This window comes from Cupressus sempervirens, chromosome 6, assembly GCF_028749045.1.
Source record: "Cupressus sempervirens isolate cs-2001-9-10 chromosome 6, ASM2874904v1, whole genome shotgun sequence".
Lineage (NCBI taxonomy): Eukaryota > Viridiplantae > Streptophyta > Pinopsida > Cupressales > Cupressaceae > Cupressus > Cupressus sempervirens.
The window spans coordinates 328,456,803-328,482,821 of NC_143123.1; the positions used below are offsets into that span (position 1 = coordinate 328,456,803).

Consider the following 26,019-nt stretch of genomic DNA (forward strand, 5'->3'; position numbering starts at 1 on the left):
CATATTATGGATCTTATTATGTGTGGCATACGATACCTTGTTAGTAATTTCCGCTATCTCATCACCGGTTCTGGGATTCGTCACCCTTTTAATAAGTGTAGGGATGATTCCTATCTTGTGATGGAACAATTATAATTTCCCAATTTTTATTTTTTTAAAAATTCACAATTAAGGTAAGTGTGCTATCTGCTTCTACCGAATTTACACAATTTGATTGCATATATTGAAGTGGTCCGTCCTTTATTATTGTCAAATGCAAAAGTACTATTTGACTTGGTCTGTATCCATCATGTACGTCCAAAGTGTTCAATTGTCTTTAGACTTGTTTGTTGATACACATCCGTTAATGTTCAGTGATGCTCGTGTCAGTGCGGAAATATAGACATGATCCACCTTCCATTATATGTTATAGCTATTCCATGGTTTATGCTTTATATCTCCTTTTTGATAAGAATACTTGCTGATATTATTTAAGGCAACAACTTATATCATTGCAATTCAAATTTATGATGCAATAGTTTGCATGGAAATATGAGGCACCTCCCCAAACTTTGAAAATGCTATATCAAAATAATATTCGAGATCACAAAACATTAATAGTTTAATTATTTATTCGTACCTCGAGAAGTTTTGCAATATTCAAATGTTCACGATAATGCAAAAAGTCCTCGACAATTTTTGTAGCAGCACAATAAATAAAAAACAACCTTGGCTCACAACAAATATAATACAGTGAGGTGAAATATTATAGGTCTTTGAGAGTCTTCAATACTTCTTATGGCAATGTTTTCAAATGGAGCAAAATAGTAATTCGCTAAAATCATATAATAACTTGATGGTCTACTTATCACCGATTGTATGAGCTCGTGTTTATATGTTCGCTCGTGTACATAAGCCGTCGATTGTGATGCCGCTTGAGTCTTCTTTGTCTTTTCCAAGTGATGGGACACAGTTTCCTTAATTCGTCTGTTGATGTGGATGTTGAATGAGGCCGTATGTCCTCTGCAATAGTAAAAAGAAAAAATGTCGTATATATCCCTTCTACATATTTGTGTGCCATAATGAATCGATAGATGCTCCTTCAAGCTCCCAAACAATTTACTATCCTTTTGTAAGAAACCTAACTTGTTTAGCAACAACAAAATTGATAGAACTCACTTTATGGCTAGGAATGAACCAATTGGTTTATCACAATGTTCTTAACTCTTCGTAGTATAGTCGAAGCACTATGCAATAACTTGAATGATCAAAGGAGATTTAGAACATTGCAGTATGCTTATTCAAAAAACATTCCACTGGATATTTAGTTAAGTTATAATTCACAATGGATGTGTAGCAGCAAAATGCTCAAGCATCTAGACTGGTCTGAACTATTTGATTGGATGCTCTACATAGATAGACACAAACGAGTAACAATGGCTTTTTGTGTTGTTGAGAATGGCTTACCTCTTCACGCGGCTTGGATAAGGTTCCGCTTACCCATCACTAAGTTCAGACTCCTGGCTGCTTGTGTTCGAATCCCAATACCTCCGGTTACTGCTGTTATTACACAAATTGCAACTTGATGATACTATCTGCAATGCTGATTGATCCCACTCCTTGGAGTTACTATGGAAGATGACAGCTTAGGCTTACGCGAATGGCATGCCTCACACACGAAAGATAATGATGCAACCCGTGTTGATTCTGGCAATGCACCTATGGTTGCTAGCAATCCATCCACCACACTCAACTCCCAACAAGTTGCCTGCGATAACTTTGAGTTCACTCGCAACCCCAAATACTATGCCCCGTCCTAACAACAGAGAGCATAAGTTAATCCAACAGGTCTGGCTTCCATGTTGTTGATATCCTGCTACACTTGATAATATGTATCCTTTCTCGACTACTATGATATCCACCTTTCATAGATTAATCTCGCCCAACCCTATTTAACACTACGGACTCCTACCTTTGCATATGAATACCTGTTAAGTCTGATTCTCTAGGCAGGTCTGATACGAGTAGAGTATTACTTCTCAATACTTATGTCAAATTGCAAGAAATCTCGAAGGGTAGCTGGGGCTACGTCCAACTCCTCTGCTACTTTAAGGGGTTTCGTCTTGTGACTGGTTGGCATCCTAACGATCAATGTCGTTAGCCTATCCAGATGGGGAGATAGACCAACAAGGTGTCAATAAGGTCTAGCAAGGAGAAGGGGACATTACACCTTTAATGTTGGGTAATCATTAGATTGGAAATTTTTTTTTGATAGTTATGTACTGAATGACATTTTCTTCTTTATGTCCATTCCATCATCATATGTGACTATAGACTCTGATGAAAGTATGTTCCTTCTTATCTTTGAAACAATGATGGCACCATATATAAAGGTTCATGGTTATAAGTTTGCTCACCACCTTTTTTGTGTGGTTGACGTCATTGTATAATGGTGGGGCCATGTTGATAGGGAGGCCTGAATTCAAAATTTTCCTTCAAATGATATCTCCTTCAATATTTTGTGCTTTATGATGTAGTTCCCTTGTAGTGGGTCCCATCCACATAACATAGCATAGGAAAGGTTGCGATAGTTTTGTTTCAAATTGCCATTTGATCTTTCTTATTGTTTTTGGTTTATAGCTTGATTTTATATATTTCTTTGGTGTTACTTATCTTTTCCAAATAGTAATATCCATCGACTATTTTCGAATGGACACATGCCTTCATGCAATAATATAGTACGTTGAGAGTGTAGTCTAAATATGGGTCATCATTGATTTTAAGGTCATGATATGTCCACCTTCGTACATTAAGAGTATAGTTCGGATCTGACGGCTGGGATTGTTTGTCTAGCTTCTCTTTACTGAGTACTTCCTCATATTGTTAGGGTCTTCAATGGCCAATAAAATAAGTCTCGCTTTTGCTTACATTACCTGTCTCCTTCAACGATGGTAGTATAATTTTACTCACGACATTGCTTTAAATGCCCCTTATATGGCTTTATCTTTTACCTGTATATCTGATAATTTGTGTTATTCCTTCACATTTTATGTAGACTATAATTGGTTTGAAATTCCTCACTCTTCATAGATAAATCCTTTTATGTTCCATGATTTATTATTCGTGATGCCTCATATAAGCTTGTAATCATTGAAGGAAGAGTGCTCCTTTTCTGGTTGAAATGATCCCTTGTTTTGGCTATAAAGAGAGCACAAGGATCGTTACTTTAGTTGTCCTTCCTCATAGTAATGACGGATAATGGCCAATCAATTGTTGAAGATATAATGACTCCTTATAATGGATTAGACAATTCTGATGTATTTATTTTGATATTTATTATATGGCCACTTTTTTTATTCCTATTGTTTTGGCCGTGAAATAGTTTTTACTATAAATATAAACTCTTAGCCTTATGATATTATCTATTATTTATTTTGATATGTTCAAGAGTAGCAAAGAGATTAACAATAATATCCATGTCTATCCTCACAAGCATATATGATCGTCATGACAATTAGAATCAATAGAGCAATGCAGCCAATCTAGGCACGGATTATTGTCCTTCCAAGCTAAACAACAATATTTTACACATTTCCATCTGCTAGCAATAGGAATTATCTTCACACTTAGCGTGAGAGTGGGGATCGTTACAGTAATCTGTGTCAATCACTACCATATATGATTAGCAATCAATGAAGATGGATTGCCTTCGAGACCTTAATCTTAATTTTGACACATATCGTTTATCGTGGAAACACCAATCCTTTTTGTATATCTTTTAGGTGTTGACCAATGATCGGTCATTCTGTAATATCCATAAATGCCATGGCTAAATATGTATTAATACATATGAGGGACCTTGAATATATTGCTTGAAATTTATATGCGATATATATGTTTCTGTGATACTATCCTTTTGGTTCGCAGGTTTTGTCTCCCTTATTCTTTTGATTTGATGCTTCTATACAAATAGGCCTGGGGTTTGCTCGCTTTGATACCATGTTAATTTCTAGGATCGTTTCTGCTGTGTAGAATCATAGCCATTGTTATTGATGATTTCCAAATGCAGATTTGGATCTCATATAAATATGAGAGGAGAAGAGACATGTCTCTATGGTGTAATCATCATTTAAATAATATTATATTAACATGAATAATAATAATAATATTTATATATATATATATATATATACACACACACAATAATATATATTATTAACATGGATAAGTATATATAACTATATATAGGAAATGATGATACCCATAACAATAATGTATATCATATATATATATATATATACAATAATAAATATATGTATTATATACAATAATATATATTATTAACATGGATAAGTATATATAACTATATATAGGAAATGATGATACCCATAACAATAATGTATATCAGATTGAATCAATCCGACTGAAGCTACAACTCTAACAATCCTTGAGTGCGGACACCATGCTGCCACCAACTATGTGCCCGCTTTCTCAAGGTGTATGATGGAAAATTGGATTGTGTCCTCTTTCATCATGGGATTGAGATTCAAGAATGTGTTTAATTTCTCCAACCATTCTTGTGCTGCGATTTTGCCGGGCTCCATTGAAATTCGGAATAGTGACTTTGTTAGCTTTACGCTTTAGGGTTTTATTGGGTTGTTCTTTCTCTCTACTAGGAGTTTCTAACCTTTTTGCTTGACAATATTCTCTAAAGATGCATTCCTCCTTATTTGAGGATTTAGTTTTGAATTAACATCTGCTATTTCTTTGATGCTGCAAGGAACATGAATTGCTTCTGCTTCTACTATAATGTTTTGACGAGCCTTCTTAATTTGTGATGTATTTGATTGGCTGTTATTCTCCAAATGATTTATGCTTGCTTCCTTACTGCCAGATTTCCGAAGGTCATTTATTGAGTTGTTTACATGTTTTAATTCCCTCATAAATTCTAGCTCTCTTTTATTTTGCTCAATCAGTGTTCTAGATGTCATTTCCACAAATGTTATTAATTTATTATTAATTGGTTCTCCCATGGTGCTGTTTGATGTTTGTTTCTTTCTTCCTCTTTCTGATGCTCTTTGGTCTCTTCGAATGTTTTGCATGAACTATCTTTTACAGGCTGGCAGGAATCCTACTTTGATACCAATTGTAATGTCCCCTAGTGGGTTATCTAGGAATAAAATCCTTTATATTCAACTAAACCAAGAAATAATTTATTTGTGAATTAGGAAATTTAAATTCTTTCGATTATAGAATCGAATTAGAAGAATGTTGGAACATAGAAGATTGTCTGAAGCCAACATTTATGGTCTTCCTCAAGGTTTCTATGGATCCAAGTCCATAATCCCATCTTGGAATGACCTCAAGGCAATTTGATCCCATCTTGCTCAAACCTCAAGGCAACTCACAGGGATGCTGATCCCCGCTCATCTTGGAAGGGCCTGTCAGTTGGATTAAACAATCTTACACTATGTCTTGTTCCTCTAGTTCAGAATTATATTGTGTTTGATATTGTGTAATCAATTTAATAATAATGATAGACAGTGTGTGGGACATTTACCTTAGGTCCTAAGTGAAATTGGTAAATTGTAGTATCTGCTGTGTTACTCCACATTCTTCTGATTACCAGTGACCTTCTAGGTTAGATAAATCATTATAATCTTATGTGCACATATATATATATATACACACACACACATATATACATATACATATGTATGTATGTGTGTGTGTGTGTGTGTGTGTGGCCTATGGGAGTCTTACTACGTTTCCCCCAACGTCCGCTACCTATCTGCCAGGGATATCGTTTAGACTGAACAAGACTGTCTGTTTTTGTTTGCTAGTGTATAATTCAGACTCTTTATAATAATCCATGATTTATATTTCTTCGTGCCTTTCCTGGTCTTTCTTATTGGCTCAAATACCCGTCATCCCTGTGCTTGCCATTGTTTGGCTTGGGCAGAAGAGTCATCACATTTCCTAAAGACACATCACTTCCTTGCTTGCTTTGGCAGGGAGTTTGATGTGGTGTTTGCATGTCAAATGCCAGCATGACATTTATTTATTAATTAAACTATAGTTTCGCATGCTCGTCTCCTGTCTAATTATCCAGCAGTCGCAATAAGCAATATGGAATGATAAAATGTTTATAGATGAATTTTAAACATTATGGATTGAAAATACTCATGATAATCAGTAAATTATTAAATAATAAATATTGAAAAACGAAATGTATTTGATCATTAATGAAGATATAATATATTTTTATTTTTTTATCTATATATCTTATATTTGGTAAATAATGAAATTAATTTATTATTTATTTACTCAATACAAATTCTCATTTTGGGATCGGGGATGTTACATATAAATGCTGCTATCAGCAACCTTCTTATTCTCCGGCAACTAATATAGAATCCTTATTTATTGGAGTTGTCTAACATATTCCACAAGGCAAAAGATTTCAATATAGTTTAATAAATGTTAACGCATTTGACTCTGTGATATGGACATATCATGTTTGAGATTGTAGCTGCGACAGAGATCTTTTATCTATGGGCGCTAATACCGTTATGGTCACCTTCAACTGAAGAGGACATTTATGATAATAATTATAATATTAAGTATAAAGACGTGTCATACGGCATGCTTTGAGACATGGAAATTCAAAGAGTTGTGTACTTGAATGCAAAGAGTCATATTTTTGGGAAATTGAAGAGACCTTCAGTTGTAATGTGAAGAGTCTCTTGTGTTATATATTGCTTCAAGTGAAAGGCATTGTATGCTTGAATAATTTATTATAAATAAAATTATAAAAGTAATCTTCTGTTGCATGACTGGCTTTTCCCCTTCATTTTGGACATATAAATTGCAACAAAATTGAAAATTTGTTATATTGAGAGATGTACTAAAATGGGAGATACGGATGGATTGTAATGACACAAGTGTAAGAGCAAGTAGATTTCCACAATCGATGAGATCATCTGCAAGCTGTTTCTGGATTTAATTACATGTTTTTTTTTGCATCAACATTTCAGATCACATTCTGTGAGCTATAATCAGGATGATTCTGATAGAGAGCATGAGCATGTTCACAAAAAACCCTTCTAACTTAATTTGGTGGTCATGTCAAATTAATATTAGTAATTGAATATAACATTTATATATGGATTATTTAAATAATTAACCTTTTTTTAAGCATTGCCTTCGATTTTAAAATGAAATAATTAATATATGAGCTAATGTGAAAGATATAATTTAACTACAATATTGTGATATTGCTATCAGGATTTAACTGTGTAATTTAACTGTGATATTGTAATTTGACTTGCTGTGGAAAATATCTCCTATTTATTAACTACAATATTTAGACATTAATTTTTTTATAAAAGATCTCATTAATTTTATTATCCTTATGTAAAGATAGATTCATGTAATGATTGATAATTATATGAACAGTAATAATTTATATATAAACTAATATTCAATTATAAATATGTAAGTATTATATTATATTGATATTTCTTGATGCCTAATTATAAAGTTGTGAATAGGCAGTCTTGCCAATTTTTGGCATGCATTTTTCACAATTAATGCTCATACTTTGTTGTTGTAAATTTTTTGCCAAATTTAACTCAAAAACATTGAAAAGAATGTCAAAGCTTATGTAAATCCTGATTTAATCATGGGTTTGACCAAAAATTTGTTGTGTTTGACTGCTTTTGCCTTATTTTTTTCAGAGTTCAAATACAATCCTTTTTTGTTTATAGCTAAGTAAGTGATAGGGTATGCCTTGAAGGCCTTCTAAACTTGTACCAAGTATGTCAGGGAATGGATTTTCTTGGGAGTACTACCCAGTCATGTCCACAGGTGTACCCAGGCATACCCAGGGTACTCAAAGGTGCCAAGCGCCAAAAAGGAAAAAAGAAACAGATTTGTTAGTTTCTTTTTTTTTTGCAACCAAAATCCCTAAAATGCCCCTAAAAGTATCATTTTGCTCAATACAGAGATCATTTTGCTCTCTTCTCTCTATCGCTTGGTTTTCCGCACATCTAACACCTTGTGCAGCTTATCATTATTGCTCCTCAAGCCCTATAGTGGAGCCAAAAATTAAGAAATTAGATTGCTAAAATTATCATGATTAAATCAGCTTATGTCTTTAAACCATTTTCATAGATGCAGAGCATTTTTAAGGGTATATTTGCTCAGCGTTGTATGCTCCTGTTTGATTTGAGATGTTGTCAATCGTTCTCTGCTGCCATTGTTGCACTTTTCCCTTGTCTGTTGTTGCATTTTTAATAACTTATGAGTCAAAACTTAAATTTTGTTATTATTTTTTTCAATTTTTTGAATGTAAACTGCAACCATGGGTCGGGTTGCTCTTTCTATATAAATATAAAAGTTAGATTTCTTTCTTTCTTATTAATACACATTCTTAATTTTATTTGATTTTAATTTATTAGCTTTCTTATTCAAGTCTAATCTATTATTTAATATTTGGTGTTTAGATTTTTAATAAGCATTTTATGTATACATTTATTAATATTTTCTACAAGTAACATCATTAATAGAAATTTTTTGGTGGGGGTAATTTGTGAATATCATAAATCCTTAGCCTAAATATGACACCTTCCAAGGATGGGCATTTAAACTTTTTAATGTGCCCATAATTTTATAGCTGACACCCTATTAATGGGGAATCCATTGGGTTGTACGGTGCCTTATCATGCGGTAGGATTGGAACCTTGTACACTCATCAAAGCATGCCATTATCATCACACTGCAATTTGAAGGACTACTGTAAACACTGCAATATAACTGAAAGACGAACTCTCATTATTGTTTTGCACAAAGTAGAATGCATTTAAACATTTTAATGTGCCCAGAGCGGACGTGACACCCTATTAATGGGGAATCATTGGGTTGTACACTGCCTTATCATGTGGTGGGATTTGAACCTTGGTCACTCATCAAAGCATGCCATTGTCATCACACTGCATTCTGATGGACTACTGTAAACACTGTGATATAACTGAAAGACAAACCTTTATTATTGTTTTGCACAAATTAGAATTTAATTTTAAATTCGAAGATGTGGTTAACATTTATGCACTATGTATTGTACATTGCGACTGGCAATATGAACATCAATGAAGAATTAATTTATATTCCATAATTCATGGGTAAAACTCTCGTTTCTATATCACTATACTATTAAACACTTTCAAATTTGAAAAATAGCATGTTTTCCTCTTTTATCTTTAAATTAGGAAATCCAGGTATATTCCCCAACTAAGTCATAATATTTTTTAATCTTGTGGCTCATTGATTTATTTTCGAAATGATTTTTTCCTGCTATGTTGATGTTATTTCCTTTTTCTTGATAATCTTAAGTTTGTGCTGGCTTACGTCAGTAAAGTCCTTTGTTGGAATATTTCAGTGGTATCAGAATGCAAAGAACCTGCCAGCTTGTGTGGATTTTTAATGCATATCAGTTTTTTCAATTGCATGTCCAGATATATGGTTGCATGTCACATCTAATCATTTGCATCTCAGTTTAAATTGGTTCTATGCACTGTAGAGGATTGGGATCACATAGACATCTCACTAGGAGTAGGGCCGAATAGCAGCAAGAAGAAGAAGTGAATCATTGGTTTGGTCAACGCAATATGGCAAGAATAGAGAAATGATGGGGGTAATGGACAACCAAATCTCCAGGACATTGCAACACAGATGGCCCAACAACAATAGATGATGCAAATGTTTGTGCAGTCACAATAACTTCTTCATGCACTCAGCCGCATGCACAAAATCATGATGGAGATAGAAGTGATGCTGGGAATGAAAATCATGTTAGAACAGCCTTTGACTAGGACAACAGACTCCTGATCTGATCAACCTCTTAGACTGGTGTTCTTGCTAAGACCAGTTGAAGAAGAAGCTGTTCCAGAGGCCGAGGAAGAATTTCACATTAGTGATGATGTTATGGCAGTGCATGATGAGTATAGACTGCTTCCTGCCGATATCAGGCAGCTAATGAATTTATATCAATTCATGAACCAGCAGAAGAATAAAGCTAAACTCCAACCGGGAAGACAAGAAAGGAGATCTAGAGGGCCAAATAGGCAAGACACAGCTTCAAGAATTCAAGGATGTTTTGAATAAAGGTATTTTTGCCCATATTTGATGGAAGCGAGAAGGTTAGGGCCTGTTCTTGGTAACACAAACTGGATGCATTCATATTGCTTAAACCTATGGAGGAAGACGTGGCAATACAATTTGTTACAATGCATCTGTAGGGTGTGTCCTATGATTGGTGGTACCACAGATTAGTGTTAGAGTACCATGGTAGGTTTTTTCATATGAGGAGTTTTTGGACAGGCTGGTCACTTGTGTTGACAGGAAGTGTATTGAAGTTTATTACAGGGACTTGGTGCAGCTGAAGCAAGAGGGGTTGGTCAAGGCACACATGCTTACTGCATTAGATGATGTTATAGGATTGGCTCTTGGTCTAGATGTAACTCCATCTTATCAGGCCCCACAGAAAATCTTCAGCTCATGGAAATCTAAAAGTGAAAGTTTTAAACAGCAAACAAACATACCTTCCAAAGCTGAACAGGAGCCATGTTGATGCTTCTTGTGTAAGGAGCCATCGGAACCGGGTCATCGCTGCCTTGGAAAAGACAGGGTGCATTTGTTTGAAGTCCATCCTGATAGTGAGGATCAGGAGCACGAGTATAGTATTGGTGACGATGTTGTATGAGAGAATCAGCCCCAATAGATACAATAAAATGATACTGTAGTTAGAGAGATTCCCCACATTGCTACCTTAGCTAGAGTACCTCACAGTGGTTCTTCTTGGCCAAAGGGTGTCCTTAAGGAACAACAGATGGTGTGTTTAGTGGACAGTGGAGGCTTACGTAATTTTATCGATGAGGGACTAGTAATGAAGCTGATGCAGGAGCATCTTGCATGGAAAAATTATTGGGGAAAAAAAAAAATTTGTGGAGGAGAGAGAAAGTGACGAAAATTAGAGGAAAAATAATAAAAAAATAAAAAGGAGAAAAGAAAGGAAAAGAGGATTTCTATTTTCGAGGTGCATAGGTGGCATAATAGAAAAATAAAAATAAAAAAAATGGTTGTCATTCCATTTATCGAGGTGTGGGTAGAATTCTAGAAAGTTATGAATATTGTAGAAAGTTGTGGATATTGTAGAAGGTTATGGAAGTTGTAGAAGGTTGTGGATAAGTCATGCATGGGGTGGTAAGTGCCTATTTAAGCAAGGCATATGAGCATTTCTAATCAAGCTCAAGGGGAAGCTTGAGGAGTAGAAGCTCAAGGAGAAGCTTGAGAAGTGAAAGCTCAAGGAGAAGCTCAAGGAGAAGCTCGAGGAGTAGAAGCTCAAGGAGAAGCTTAAGAAGGAGTAGCTTGGGAAGTAGAAGCTTTGGAAGGAAAGCTTGGAAAGGTGAAAGTTGTGGAAGGTGAAGCTTGGAAAGCTTGGAAGGCTTCAAGGTGTGAAAGAGGAAGAAGTGAAGAGTGAGTTTTCCTGAGTCTGTGAACAGAGCGCCGAATGTGAGGCAGTTTACAGCAAGATTGTGATGGAGTTGTGAGTGTGCAGACAGAGCGCCGAATGTGAGGCAGTTTACACTTGGATCTTAGATAAGGTTGGAGAAGAGCTAGTGGCTGCGGTTTAGAAACAAGGAGGTTGCTTGGTGGCTTGCAAGCACAAGTTGAGATTTCAGAGTTTTCTACCAGAGTGTGGATCTGGGCTAGCTTGGGTTTGGATTAGATCGTGAGAGATCTTGTTGCATTCTTTGTCATGAGTTGGTAAGGGTGGTGTGGCCCTTTGTCAGTGGTATCAAAGCGTACCTTTGTTAGTGGTATCAGAACGTACCTTCGTCAGTGGTATCAGAGCCGTACCTTCATCAGAAGCATGGGTTTCAAATTGAAGATTTCTTGGGATTCAGTGTTATAGTTGCTAGTGGATTTCCATTGACTTGCACTAGAGTAATTCCACAACTAAATATAGAGATTGGAGACTACACATTGTCAAGTGATTTTTATGTGTTGGGATTAAGCAATGTGGATGCTATACTGGGACTTTGGTGGCTGGTCCCTTGAGCGGTATATTCCAAGATTTTAAGCAAATGTAGATAGATTTTATGGTGGATGGCAAGAAAGTGGTAGTTAAGGCCATGCCGGATGATGGTCATTGAGTGGTTTCAGCCAAGAGGATGGAGGCACTACTTAGGCATGGAGATGTTGAATGGATGGTACAGGTGTTTAAATCAGATTACCATCTAGATATCCCGATAATGTTAGATAAGCACAAGAGTCTTTGGTAAGAGAGTTGTGAAAGTCTGAAGTCTCATAGGGCTTCGTGTTTCTGCTTTAATGGAGCTTTTGATTGGCATGAACTGAGCAATAAATTATTAATAGAAGTGTTGTATTTTTAGTTTGTGTTAATCGGGGTCATAGAATTCTAACAGCTTTTATGGTGAACTCTTCATTATCTGTGATATGAAATAATTTTCTGCTGCCTGTAGCTAAATTGCTGGTTGAAAATTTTCTTTCTTCCTGATAATGTTGTGTTTGTGCTGGCTTATTTTGATTTAAGTCCCTGTTAGAATATTTTACACACTCTTTAAGACCTTCTCTATGGATTTTTTTTAAGCGCATGGGGACTAGATATGATTTATACCTCATTCTTTTGGAGATGAAGCTTGAGTTGCAAGAGACATCAGAACTAATGGTCATGACAATAGAATGGAATTGGTGGCCTAATTCTAAGTTAGCGGAGCATAGAAGGGTGAGAGGTGTTGAAGAGTGATAATTTTTGGGCTGCTGCAAACTATGTTGTTGCCATCATTACTTATGTTTTCATGATTATTGCATATGGGGATGCAAATGCCCCAAATGTTGGGGAGGTGTTTGAGTGCATTGGAGTACGCTTGTCTAAATGAAGGGTATTGTAGAAGATAAAAACCCCACGTTAATGTTTGACAGTGACCACATTCTGTCAATCACTCAACACTCACGAGGGATGTTTTACACTCCCTTACAATGGCCATGCATGCACTTAACCCAAAGTGGTATGTGCCAAGGCTAGGAAAAACTTGTGATGTTCGCTTTTGTAATTGCATTTAATGATTAATAATAACATTATTAAAATATAAATAAAATTCAAATTAAGTAATAATTAAAATCTAGTTTAAGTTTAATGAATGGTCTAAAGGCATGAAATGAAAAGATGCGACTCCCTCAAACATGAGATATAAAAATAAGAGAATTTCATTTTAAGGGGGACAAGGAGAAGAAGGGAGCATGAGAATTAACGAATCTTTAATGGAGGAGGATTGGAATGGGAAAAATGGACGAAGGGTTGCGACTCTTTCAAAGGGTGGTAATTTAGAAAGTTTGTGACTTTTTCAAAGGACATGAGTGTTGAAGGGTTGCTACTCTTTCAAAAGGTGGTAGTTATAAAAGGTTGCGACTCTTTCAAAGGCATAAAGGATGAGGGGTGCATGAGAATTAACGAATCTTCAATGGAGGAGGATTGGAATGGGAAAAATGGATGAAGGGTGGCGACTCTTTCAAAGGGTGGTAATTAAGAAAGTTTGTGACTTTTTCAAAGGAGATGAGTGTTGAAGGGTTGTGACTCTTTCAAAAGGTGGTAGTTATAAAAGGTTGTGACTCTTTCAAAAGGTGGTAGTTATAAAAGGTTGTGACTCTTTCAAAGGCATAAAGGATGAGGGGTTGTGACTCACTTGAAAGGTTGTGACTCCCCCATCATGAAGATATAAATAGGAGGGAAAATCAAGGCATGGAAAAAGGGATCATCAGAAGGTAATCATAGTAAGTTCTGTTCTGAGGTATAAGATAGTTCTGATCTGCATAAGGGGGCATAGGAATTAAGGAAGTATTAATGGAAGAAGAATAAACTTCCAAAGGGACATCAATGATTGAGGGTTACTAATCTTGTGACCCTTTCAAAGGGTGTTATTTGTGGAAGGGTGCAACTTTTGAAAAGGTCATGGTGAAGAGGTGTGAGATATAAGTGACCTTTGAAAAGGTCATGGTGAAGAGGTGGTGAGATATTGAAGGGAAAGAAAAGCAGGAGAGAATATGAAGTGAATTGGGTACTGATCAGAAGGAAAAAGCTCATAAAGGAATGATGAGAATTATTATTTATTATTGGCGTTCATTAAAGAAGATGAATCTTATAATATTGCTGGCAAGCATCTGAGTTAAATACTCATTTACAAAATATTATATTTGGATTCTATTAAGGTATAAGGGACCCTTATATGGTCATATATATTACTGTTGAGTATAGGCTATAGGCAATTGTGTTAGGGATAGGTGGAGTAAACCAAGGAAGGGGTATACTAAAATGGGTTAAGGACATGTATCACAGAAACCTTGAGGGAGAAGTCCCAAGATGGGTATGCATATGTGTTCAAGAGACCTCGAGGGAGCCTACTTGTAGATTGGTGTCCAAGAGCTCTAAGCACAAGTAAATGCTTATCCTCCTTAAGGTTGTTGAGCTCTGAGCACAAGTAGAGATTTCGGGGTTTATTATGTTAACTGTCAAATATGTAAAAAATCATTAATTGTTTAATCTGAATTAAATGTATAGTGATGTATGTTAATCATTGTGAATTAAAAATTCACAGCATAGTTTTTCTTGAATATGTTACACTTAAACTAAGAGCAGGTCTTGGTCTTTATTATTGTATATATGTCATATCCTTGCATCAGTTCTCTCTCTTAAAAGTTGAAATTCTATTGAATGAAAATTGATATTAAACATCTTCAATAAGTCCTATCTCTGTGAGAGTTGTTGATGCTTCCTTGTAAATATGTTTTTATTTGTGAATGGTGCTTAAATGTGTGGAGGGTTCTTAATGCTCTATCCATTGGATCCTAGCCTAATTAAATTATTGTTACTACCACAAAGGATGCAATGAATCCAAGCTTAGTTCAGTCTAAAATGATACATTTCACTACGTTCAAATATTTTTCTTATTATTTAAACTGTAAGGTAATACAGAGCTGACTACTCCTGTTGGATCTTTTTTCTGTGTGTTTGTGTAGTACTGATTAATGTATTTGGTACATGTGTAGGCATATGAAGATTCTCTTATTGAAGATCTTCTTGGAGAAGATTTCTGCTTGCCTATCAATCATAGACCTGTTGAAAATCTAGATACTGACAATTTAGAGAAGGCATCTGTGGACACACAGTTAACATCATCAAATGTTGGGTTCAAGCTATTGCAAAAGATGGGATGGAAGGGCAAGGGTCTTGGCAAAGAGGAGCAAGGTGGTTCACTCACTTCAAGTTTTTGTTGATTTCACATTCTTTATCTAAATAAGATTAAATACCATTTTGCAGTATTTGAGAGTGTGTTTAATGTTTCTTTTCTCCAACGTACCTTGCAAGCATTGTTAGCTTACTGTTGTTGAAATTTTGTTGATAGGATTTTGATTACTAGCAGTGTCGGGAGCTATGGGACTCTTCACCAAATTCTGTATGTTTTAATGATCACAGGAATTATTGAGCCCATAAAAGCAGGCACACGAGAGCCAAAGCTTGGGGTTGGGAAACAAGAACAGGATGATTACTTCACTTCTGAAGAAAATGTTCAGAGAAGGAAGTTGGATGTTGAACTGGAGGAGACTGTGGAGCTGGCAAAGAAACGTGAGGTATGTTTGTGCTAATAGCATTCTTTATCCATTTTATATTCCGCTCCTGTTAGTTGAGTAGTGTATCAATGTTTGTAGTAGAAGCACCCCCTATCCGCCTTAAATTTTGGCCACCTTGTAGTTATTCCTAGCTTCGCCTAATGGCCAACGAATGTTTTATTTTGATACTATATCTAAAAGCAGCAGGCAGCTATATAGACCATATGTCAGAATATCTTTTCAAGGGAACATCCTCTTTGGAGGATCTCTTGCCAATTTGTTGCGGTTTTTATTACCTTGGTGGCTTCTCCTGCTTGCTTCGTGCACATTATGCAAATCCAGGTTCTAGCGGAGCGTGAGCTGAAGATCCAGTCTGAGGTGAAGGAAATACAAAAGACATTCTTTTGTGAGCTTTGCAACAAACAATACAAGCTGGCAGTGGAATTTGAGGCACACCTGAGCTCCTATCCCCATAATCACAAGAAGGTGCTTCCTAATACTTCAATTTCTTTGTGCTTAGTCTTTCTGGATTAAAATCTAATGAGTGTTTTTAACTCCCAAACACTACCATTTGGTGGGCAAAATTGATCTATCGGTTTTATTACTGGCAAGAGACATCATATGAGCTCAACATTGGTTTCTATTGGAACTAATTGTTGTACCTTGATGGCTAATGCCTAACAAACTGTGAATCAATATAGAGATGTGATATTGCTACCAGGATTCAACCACACACAGTTGAATCCTCATAGCAATATCACATTTTGACTTGCTGTTGAAAATATCTCCTACTCAATATAGATTTGTTTTATACCACAGTTCAGAATTCTCTGTGATATTTGCGTCTCAAATGGTTTTCAAAATGCATTTGAATTTCTATTTCAACCATATGTATACACACCTAGAAGGACATCAACATATACAATATCTTTTCAATGCTTGGGCAATAATTGGATTTACTATCATTTCCTTTATGTTATATTCAGGAGGTTAATTTACTAAGGATGGTACTAAATTCTTTTGGATATCCTGGTAGAGGATACAAAGCAAAGTTGTGTTGGAAATATTTACTTTTGGATGCATGTATAATTTTTTTATTGAATTTCAGACCTCTAATAGGCACAAGGCTGCAATTACTTATATATTTTTGAACTTCTGCATGCAGCGCTTTAAGGAAATGAAAGAGATGCATTCTGGTGGTACTCGAGATGATTGGCAAAAGCGTGAACAGCTGCGACAGGAGAGGGAAATGGCCAGATTTGTTCAGAAGTATCCTTCTTTACTATTTTTAATAAGCTCTTCTATTGCTAGATTAGTTTTTACTTTTATAGGTAAGTACTTATCCTTTCCTTAAGCAGAACATTTTTACCTTAAAAGTGTTATGAAACACTTAATATTAGAATTTTATTTTAAGTCCATTCATAAATGTAACATTCAAAGATCATTTTACAGCTGCCAGTGTTAATTGTCTTCCCATCCCTGCTATTCTAGGATGCTATCTTCGAAGAAGTTGATACCCAAATACATGAATAAGTAATATTTCTGGAAATTGTCTTCTGTAGCAGAAATATTAGATATTATATCTAGAGATGTTGGATGAGGTTTCTACAACCCAAGAATCTGTAGTTAAACTAGGATTTTTCACCCTTGGGTTTGAGTTGAGCATTGAGTTCCATGAAAAGTTGTACAGAATCTTTTGCATTTGTTGTTTACCCTAACAGCTTGTAAGTGCGGATGCTCAACGGTTACAACAACAACAAGAAGATTCTGGAGTTGCCCCAGCTTCTAGCACAGTGCGAAATGCTACATCACTCGCAGTGCAGGATCAACGAAAGACATTGAAGTTCGGATTTGCAGCCAAAGCTGTTACCTCCAAGGTGGTTTCAAATATAGTTCATTTCATTTTGTTTTTAATTAGATTCTGTTCATTTTTTTGTAGCATGAGTCCATTTCCAATATCTTATGTGCTCCATTTGCTGCCATATGCTTCTGATATTAATTTGAATCAAATGCAAATGGGATGCATAATGCAGTTTATTTGTTTTAGCCAGTTACAGTATTTGTTGTTGAAGTGATTTACTATCAACTTTCTGTAAGTTTGTATGACTGTTTTATCTCAAATATAGATGTCATCTATCTTACACTTATTTTAGCTGAACTTGCTTTAGAGTAGCTTAGTTCATCATCTTATTGATAAAGGTACAGTTATTTTTCTCGACTGTTTCTATCACAATAGAGCCCATTTTTTATACCTTTGAATTGGTTGGCTTCCGGATGGTTGATTACATGTTTTTATAAATGATAAAATGAGGGATGAAGTGGAAAAAAGGTGATTGCTTACATTTGTCAAGTTGGTCCGCCAGGCTTCTGCAGGTGGTGTCGTCAAGAAGACAAAAGTCGTCAGCAAAGTTTCATCAGTTTTTGGAGACGACAGTGAAGAGGAATCATAATGACCAACACTGACATGGCTGCGTATCTTCTCCAGTTTTAGATATTTGGACTTCAAATTGGTGATTTGATCAATGTATTATTTGATTAATGTATTATTTGTTCTGGTTCTTTTGAAAAGAAGGATTTCTTGTTTACATGAATTGCTATGGAAAAATTCCATTATTTTCCAGAAATTATATAAGAGATGGCAATTCTGTTACAAAAGTTCTACTGTTCCTTATCAGAGTGGTGAGCAAATTGTGATTTTTTTCTCCTTCAAATTGCTTCTCATGTTCTCAATGCATAACTGTGACCAAATTCATATTGATATCCTATGAATTGGCTTGTGATATTAATTCAGGTAAATGTTACTTAATGCTTGCAGTTTCTATGCTTGTGATATTGCTATCAGGATTTAACTCTTTGATTTTGAGTCAAACTCATTGACCCATGTTTCATGAGTAGTGCTTCAACATGAATCCATCTCTCATGAGAATAAATGCAACACTTAGCACTCATTGGATCTAGGTGATGCTCTCAATTTGACTTGCTGTGGAAATTATCTCATACTTATCAGTTTCTATGCTTGTTAAGTATGATCTCAATTTTAAATTATGGACTTATCCTAAATGTTTGGTGTCATTTTTAAAAATATATCTTGCTGCTTTCTATATCCAAAGCCTTTTAAAGTTCTTCTATACAGTACTTTTAGATCCTTAAGAATGAATAAGCTGATTTGTCAATATATTCTAGAATTCAATTGGTAACATCCATGATGGTTCAAGCAAGGGAGTTCAAAACTACGTCTCAACTGCTTTCTAATGCGTGTCATTTTTGGCATTTAGGACATCATGTTAATTAGCGATGGTTTTGAATTGCACATTTTTTTATTTTTTCTTATTGATTTCTTGTCTATCCCCGTCATAGATTTTTACCTTAGTTGCTTAACAGATCAAGACTGTCGATGACAGGGCTGAGCATTGCATTTGCCTATCAGAATGCTCCACCCTTGCTAGAGTTTATCCGCAGTAGACATCTCTTGTTGAATTCTTTTTGGTTTCTCTCAAGGAAAAAATAGCAACTGTCTGATGCGTCGATTATTCAGTGTCCTGTTCAGTCGATTTTGGTGGAAGAGTTTCGCAAAAGCTGCAAGATGATGACTGAACGTTGAAACAGCTGAACAAAACAATGTTATTGTCTAAAAACAATGCTCTTGTCTTCCATCAGTGTAAAAACATATGTGCAGATCTTTCTAAGAATACCATTATTCTAATCCTCGCTTCTACCATTTGGTGACACTCTTTAACATTTCTATATGTACTATCAATTTATATATATTATATGCTTCACGTATTTTGCTTGAAAAAAGTATGTAAGAGCTGAAGTAGATGTGTATGAAAATCAAGATATAGATAATATGTTCCTTACAATATTAATCATTAAAGAAGAAACGAAAATATGAAATAATTTCATAAGGGACATTCAAACATGATAACAAATTGAAAGATCTCAAACAAGTTGAGTAAGGTCCCACATTAAGGCATTACAGTTTCATTCCACCCATAAATCCAATTAATTCCTTTTATCATCATATAAAAGATCAAAACATAATTAATTAATTATTTAAAAAGATCGAAACATAATTAATTAATTATTTAATTTTTTTACTCTGCTAAAAAATTAGAAAATAATTTACTGAAAAATTAGAAAATAATTTTAAATCTAAGTTGCTGGTTCGCGGTTCGGGTTCGAGAACCGGTTCGCTGGTTTGACAAAATTTTGAAAAGGGGTTTGGGTTCGTTAGTACAAAAACATGTAAATTTAAAAAAAAAAAAAAAAAAAAATATATATATATATATATATATATATATACATCTTTACGAAGCATGAGTTAGAATTAGAATGTAGCATAGTAGTATAAACACATTTGAACAACAAAAAATTTTAAAACAGCATAAACAATATAGTAGCAAACCACAGTGATCATTGGAACCCCTAGCGATTAGATCTCTTCCTTTTCATTTAAAAAATTCATAACTGTATTTGATTAGTTTATGTAGATCAACAGTAAGTTTTAATAAAAATTTCTTCTTTTCATAAATTTATTTACCAAACTCTTATTATGATTAACATAATCGATTGAACGTGGTTAAAGACTAATTAGATCTAGCTTGCAGAAGGTAAATCCCTTTGACCAGCTGAATATTCTTCAATCTCTTTGGGCACAATCTCCCAAGCACTGATCAACAACAGTAAATTGGAAAAAGACCATTCATGGAGGCCTCTGGATAACACAGTTTGATGTCCCAAATTCAATATTCTTTAATACAATTTTTAATATACCTAGAGAAATAATCAACCAAACAGTGATAGACAATGTGGTAAGTAGCTGCCCCACTTGACCATATTCATGTGATCGTAACTTTCTTCTGCAGGGCAACATTTCCTAATAAAACGTTGTTTATTGTTTAGTGTTTGAAAAATTCATATTGCTACTCAAATAGGCCCTGAAATTCCTCGAAATTGGTCATGGTGGTCGCCACATGTTGAGCATCTTCTCTTCTGGGTGTTTCAAATTTAGTAGCATTTTGATTCAAATAGAAAGTGTTTTACAGCTAGGGATTACTCAACACTAAAAAACTATGGCATTGTAATGCCTACCAACCCAGACCCAAGATGTATCAACATAAATTAAATTAAAACATGCTGTAATGTGAAAAATTTATATGTGGTTCTCCTGGGTTCGAACCCTGGTCCGAAATTTTATATGTGGTTCTCTTGGGTTAATCTTGGTTCGAATCAAATCGAACCAGGCCTCCAAAAACGAACCCAAGTCGAACCTAGGTCGAATCGGACCAGAACCACGAATCGGTTCGAACCGGTACGTGGTCCGGAGGGGGGGGGGGAGGTACTCGTGCAACTTAGTTTTAAATAACTGGTTCTGAGCAGGCACGAGGGCTGAAACATGAAAATTCAACACAATAACAAGATTTATTACCTAATACAACTTCCATGAATGCGCCTATTATAGTTGAAAGAATCATTCATCTTCTATTATGACTTTGGGTGCCATTGTAGGAGATAAATCGTCATGGTATGACACCACTAAACAAATCGCTTGTTAGTTAAAATTCAAGGAGTTTTTATGTACACAGATGCCAGTGAACACGACGTAGAAGAATAACATGTTCCTCTTCTTTTTTGATAATGTAGGGCATTACGAGTTTTTGGATGACAATACCAATTATTTAATACTAATATAAATATATCACTAGTAGAAAATATCACAAAATGACATTTTAGCTAATGACAACTTGGTTTCATACCTTCGTCTCATGTTTGGAGGGTTAGGCCTAGAGGCAATAGGTGTAATTTTTTAATGTAAGGTTGGACAGAATGAGGGCCACAATCATTTTAGTTACTAAAATAAGTTACTTCAAGCAATGTAGGAAAAACAAGTCTTCGTTATTAGTCCGATTGTAGTGTTTATAATGTCTTTAATAGGATAAATTGCGATGTATGGCGATATTTTATATTCTCTACTTCACCAACGACACTCCTCTTGTAGCACTCAGATACACTATAGGGCCCTTGGCTTTCCTCGGCCATATCAATCGCTGTTGGATTTTTTCCCTCTGAAGATGGATACCTAATCTTTTTCGTGTTGTTTCTTGCTTTCTTCTTCATTTATTGTGCTTGTTCTTTTGTGGACACTGTTTGGTGCTCTGTTTGTCTGCTATCTTTTTGGTTGTAAGCTTCCAGTCCCATAGACCCAAGTTTTCGTCTTTTGTTGGACATTAATAAAATTATCTCATCTTATCTACTAGTTTAGCTGATAGGCTATTTGTGGGAGTTTTGCTGTCTAAAACATAGATTGTTTGCCAGAAAATTGTCAACCTCTTTGCTGCTATGAAAATCATTGATTTTTTACCATATTGTTTTTGCATGTTACCTTATTTTTTCCATTGTTTTATCCCTATTTTTTTGAAAACTCATTTTTGTAGTATCTTCTACCATTGGCAACACTTAATCAAAGTTCAAATCTTAAAACTACATCCAAATAAGATAGAACAAATAGATGGAAGCGACGACAATTTTTATCTATATGTGCTAAGGCCTTAGTGTCCTGGCTTGCATTCTTGTTTGTGTTTGAGTGCATTATGTTTTTTTTGGGTACTGCATTGACCGTTTTTGTAGGCTAGATCCTCCTTTTTCCTTGCAACCATGATCATCCAATTTTGGTTATTTCTCTCGAAGTAGTTATGGAGGATGTAGATTATTGGAGTTAACATGCATTGATCTTTAAATTTTGAAGAATCCACATTTCACTGTTAACACTCGAGGAATGTATTCATCACACATGGCAAGTTGAATGTAATTTGGAGATCATGTTATTTGCAAATAACTATTTCCTGGATGTTACTAACACATTTGGGGCCATTCATCAACGAAAGCTCATCAAACATTTGATAAATCACGATTGGTAATTCGATAAAAATCCTTGAAGTAAAGCATCCCCCAAAATCTATCAGATGCTTTAATGAACAACCAACTGCCATATCATTGGCGTGGGAGAGGTCAATAATTTGATGGCCTCTTTGTCAAAAATTTCCAGGCAAATTGATAAAATTTCCATTGGAGAAGTCTAGGTTTATGTCGATGTTTTAACAAATATATCATAAGATAATCGATGAATGTCATTGGTAACCTTTGACATATATGTGTTAATGGCATCAGAGACTTAGAGAATCCCCCATTAGAATTATGACAAAATTATCTATTGTTGTGATGAAAGTACTCGACATAGGTACAAAATCCTCAGACTAATGGATTGGTTTCCATCAAAATTCAAACGATGACTTGGCATATGGAGATTTTAGGGCCCTAGGATCAAAACTAATCGCTCCTAGTCTCGCCAAAATATTTCACAACTCATCATCATTGGGGATATGAAGTAATCTCATACTTTGACTAACACATTTTTTTCACAAATTGGAATCAATGTCTGAAATTGTGATATTATGAGAAGAGGTATGAGTAGAATCTGATAAGGACATTGTCAAAGGTGTTAGTAACTTAGGTTATTGAATCCTCATCCTTGCATTGGTACCCAATCTTGCAAACCTCATTCTCACTTATGTCACACTTCATCTTACATAAGATCTTTGCTGGAATTTAAAAGTTCTAATAAACATATTCTTTAGTCAGTTGAAGTAGGGCAGAAGTGAGAATGCGGGTTACAAGATTAAGTTCGAGTGCAAGGATGATTATTCAATAATCTAGATCAATGATACCTTCCATAATGTCCTTATTAGATTCTTCTCATACCTCTTGTCATAATCTCAAAACTTTGAACATTTTGATTCTCCTTTGTGTCCAAATGTGTTAGTTAGTGCATCAAATTCCTTTAGAACCCAAGTGTTGATGAACTCCAAAAACGTAACAAGTTTTGGTGATTAGATGAACAAAAGACTACGATGAATTATTTTGGTCCCCAGGGCCTTGAAATCCCCAATATTGAGCTTCTCTTTGTTTCAAAAATAGTTTAATATTATCCACTTTATAGGCCCAACCACATGAATGTAGAAGTTCATTTGGTCTCGCCCCTCTAGACATGCAAAGCAATCCAAATCAATTTTTACAGGAGAGCTCCAAATTGAAAAAGGTGAATGGTTATCTTCTACGCAACCATGATCATCTAGCTTTAATTATTCTTCCTGAATTAGTTATGAAGGATGTAGATTATTGGAGTCAACATGCATTAACCTATAAATTTATAGGAATGAGCATTTCACTGTGAACACTTGATGGATGGATTTGTTGCACATAGAAGGTTGAAGGTGATTTAGAGATCATGTTAGCTGTGAATAGCTATTTCCTAGTTGTCACTAACACATTTGGGGCCATTTTTTGATAAAAGTTCATCGCACATTTGACACATCAGTGTTGGCAATTCGACAAATTTTTTTAAGTAATGTGTCACTCTACTTTCATTAGATGCTTCAACAAACAACCACCCATCACATCATTAATGTGAGAGAGTTCAAAAATTCAACAACCTTTTTGTCAAAATTTTCCAGCAAAAATGGTAGAATATTCCTTGGAGAAGTCTGGGTTTTGTCGATTTTGCGACGAATATATCATTAGATAGGCAATGAATGTTATTGGTATCCTCCAACATATATGCGTTAGTGATGATAAAACATTGTGTTGTAGACACAACATTATCATTGGAATCATAGAGAACCTCCATTGGAACTTAGAAATAATTGTCTGTGCTTGTAATGAAAGTGTTCATTATAGGTACAATTTCCTTGTCGAACTACTTGGTTGGTTTACATCAAAATTCAGACAACTCGACATATGAAGATCTTAGGGGACTAGAGACCAAAATTAATTACTCCTAGTCTCCCAAAACCTTTTACACCTTTGCAACTCATCACCACTAGGGATATGAAGAAATTTCATACAATGACTAACACATTGGGGCACAGAGTGGAATCAATTCCTGAAGTTGTGAGATTCTAAGAAGAGGTATGAGTTTAATATGACAAGAACATTTTCAAATGTGTCAATAAATTTGATTATTGAATCATCATCCTTCTACTAGTACTCAATCTTGCAACCCTCATTCTCACTTATGTCTCACCTTAGCTTACTAAAGATCTTCACTAGAATTTTTGAGTTCTAGGAAATATCTTCTTTTGTCAAATGAGGTGGGCCATAAGTGAGAATGAGGGTTGCGAGATCGAGTACTAGTGCAAGGATGACAATTTAATAATGTAGATCATTGACATCTTCAACAATGTCCTTGTTAGATTCCTCTCATACCTCTTGTTACAATCTTAGAGCTTTAGGCAATGATTCTCCCATGTGTTCAAATGCGTTAGTCATTGTATTAAATCACTTCAAACCCCCATTGTTGAGCTGCAAAAGTGTAACAAATTTTGGCAATTAAATGAACAAAAGACTAGGAGCAATTACTGTTGAAGTTGATGAAAGCTCAACCACACAACTCCCAAGAATCATCTACATGCAAAAGCTATGGAGGCCGAAATTTCTAGAAAGAGAAGGAAAAGATATGGAGGCTGGAATTCCCAGATCTATGAGCACAAAGAGAGATTTCTATTATCAAAAGTGAATCAATCTAGCAATTACAATGAGGGATCAATCCTTATAAAATGAGATCCAAAACCCTAAAAGGTAAAACCTAGGTTGCATGATAATAATTATTAATAAAAGAATTAATTATTAAATGCCTAAAGTTTATCTTAAGTAGAATAACATTAATTAGAAAATATCTAATTGCTCTAACACCCCCACTTAAGATTAACTTAGGGAGTAGCTAAAAACCTGAAAATTACTACTGAAAGAAAATTTGGGTCATGATAACAAGGCCTGATGAGGTACCCAAACACAACCAAATCTCTATGAAAAGGAGAAATAGATAAAACTACATGGGAAAAACCTTACTCCAAAAAGAGATGGATAAAATACTGAAAGAACTAGTGAAGGACTGAAGAAGCCTCCTAACTAGAGAATGTCCCAGAAGATGGGAACATTCTCTAGTTTGGAGACTTCATCAATCCTTCACTAGTTCTTTCATCAGTCTTTTTATCTCTTTGCCCCTACTATGTTTGTGAGAGGTTTGACTTGGTTTTCAAATATGTGTTCTTTCTTTCAGAGGGTTTCAATTTTCAGAAAGTGTTTTGTATTGGATCTTAGGGGACCTATTTTTCAAAGCACTTTGACCCCGAACATACGTCACCATTGAGCTCAGAGTGTCCAAAAACCTCTATTTCCATATCAAATATGTCCAGTTTGGATGTTGAAATCTGAGGTAATTTTTTTTGCACCCATGACACATTCTTTTCTAATAAATTTGAACAGTTCCTTTTTCAAGCACATGATTTTTTGTTTAAA

At 35.1% G+C, this 26,019-nt stretch overlaps 1 protein-coding gene across 3 annotated transcripts in view; it reads left to right on the top strand.

Moving 5' to 3' along the window:
* LOC149552496 (D111/G-patch domain-containing protein) overlaps positions 1-18,485 on the top strand; it is a 29,873-nt gene extending 11,388 nt beyond the window's left edge. For all 3 annotated transcript variants that reach the window (XM_089788073.1, XM_089788074.1, XM_089788072.1), the window contains exons 3-8: positions 15,106-15,304; positions 15,533-15,687; positions 16,009-16,152; positions 16,832-16,935; positions 17,396-17,543; positions 18,030-18,485. In XM_089788073.1, coding sequence (XP_089644199.1) covers positions 15,106-15,304; positions 15,533-15,687; positions 16,009-16,152; positions 16,832-16,935; positions 17,396-17,543; positions 18,030-18,116 — 837 coding nt within the window. In that variant the 3' untranslated portion in view covers positions 18,117-18,485. The remainder of the gene's footprint in view (positions 1-15,105; positions 15,305-15,532; positions 15,688-16,008; positions 16,153-16,831; positions 16,936-17,395; positions 17,544-18,029) is intronic.
* Positions 18,486-26,019: the final 7,534 nt, after the last annotated feature.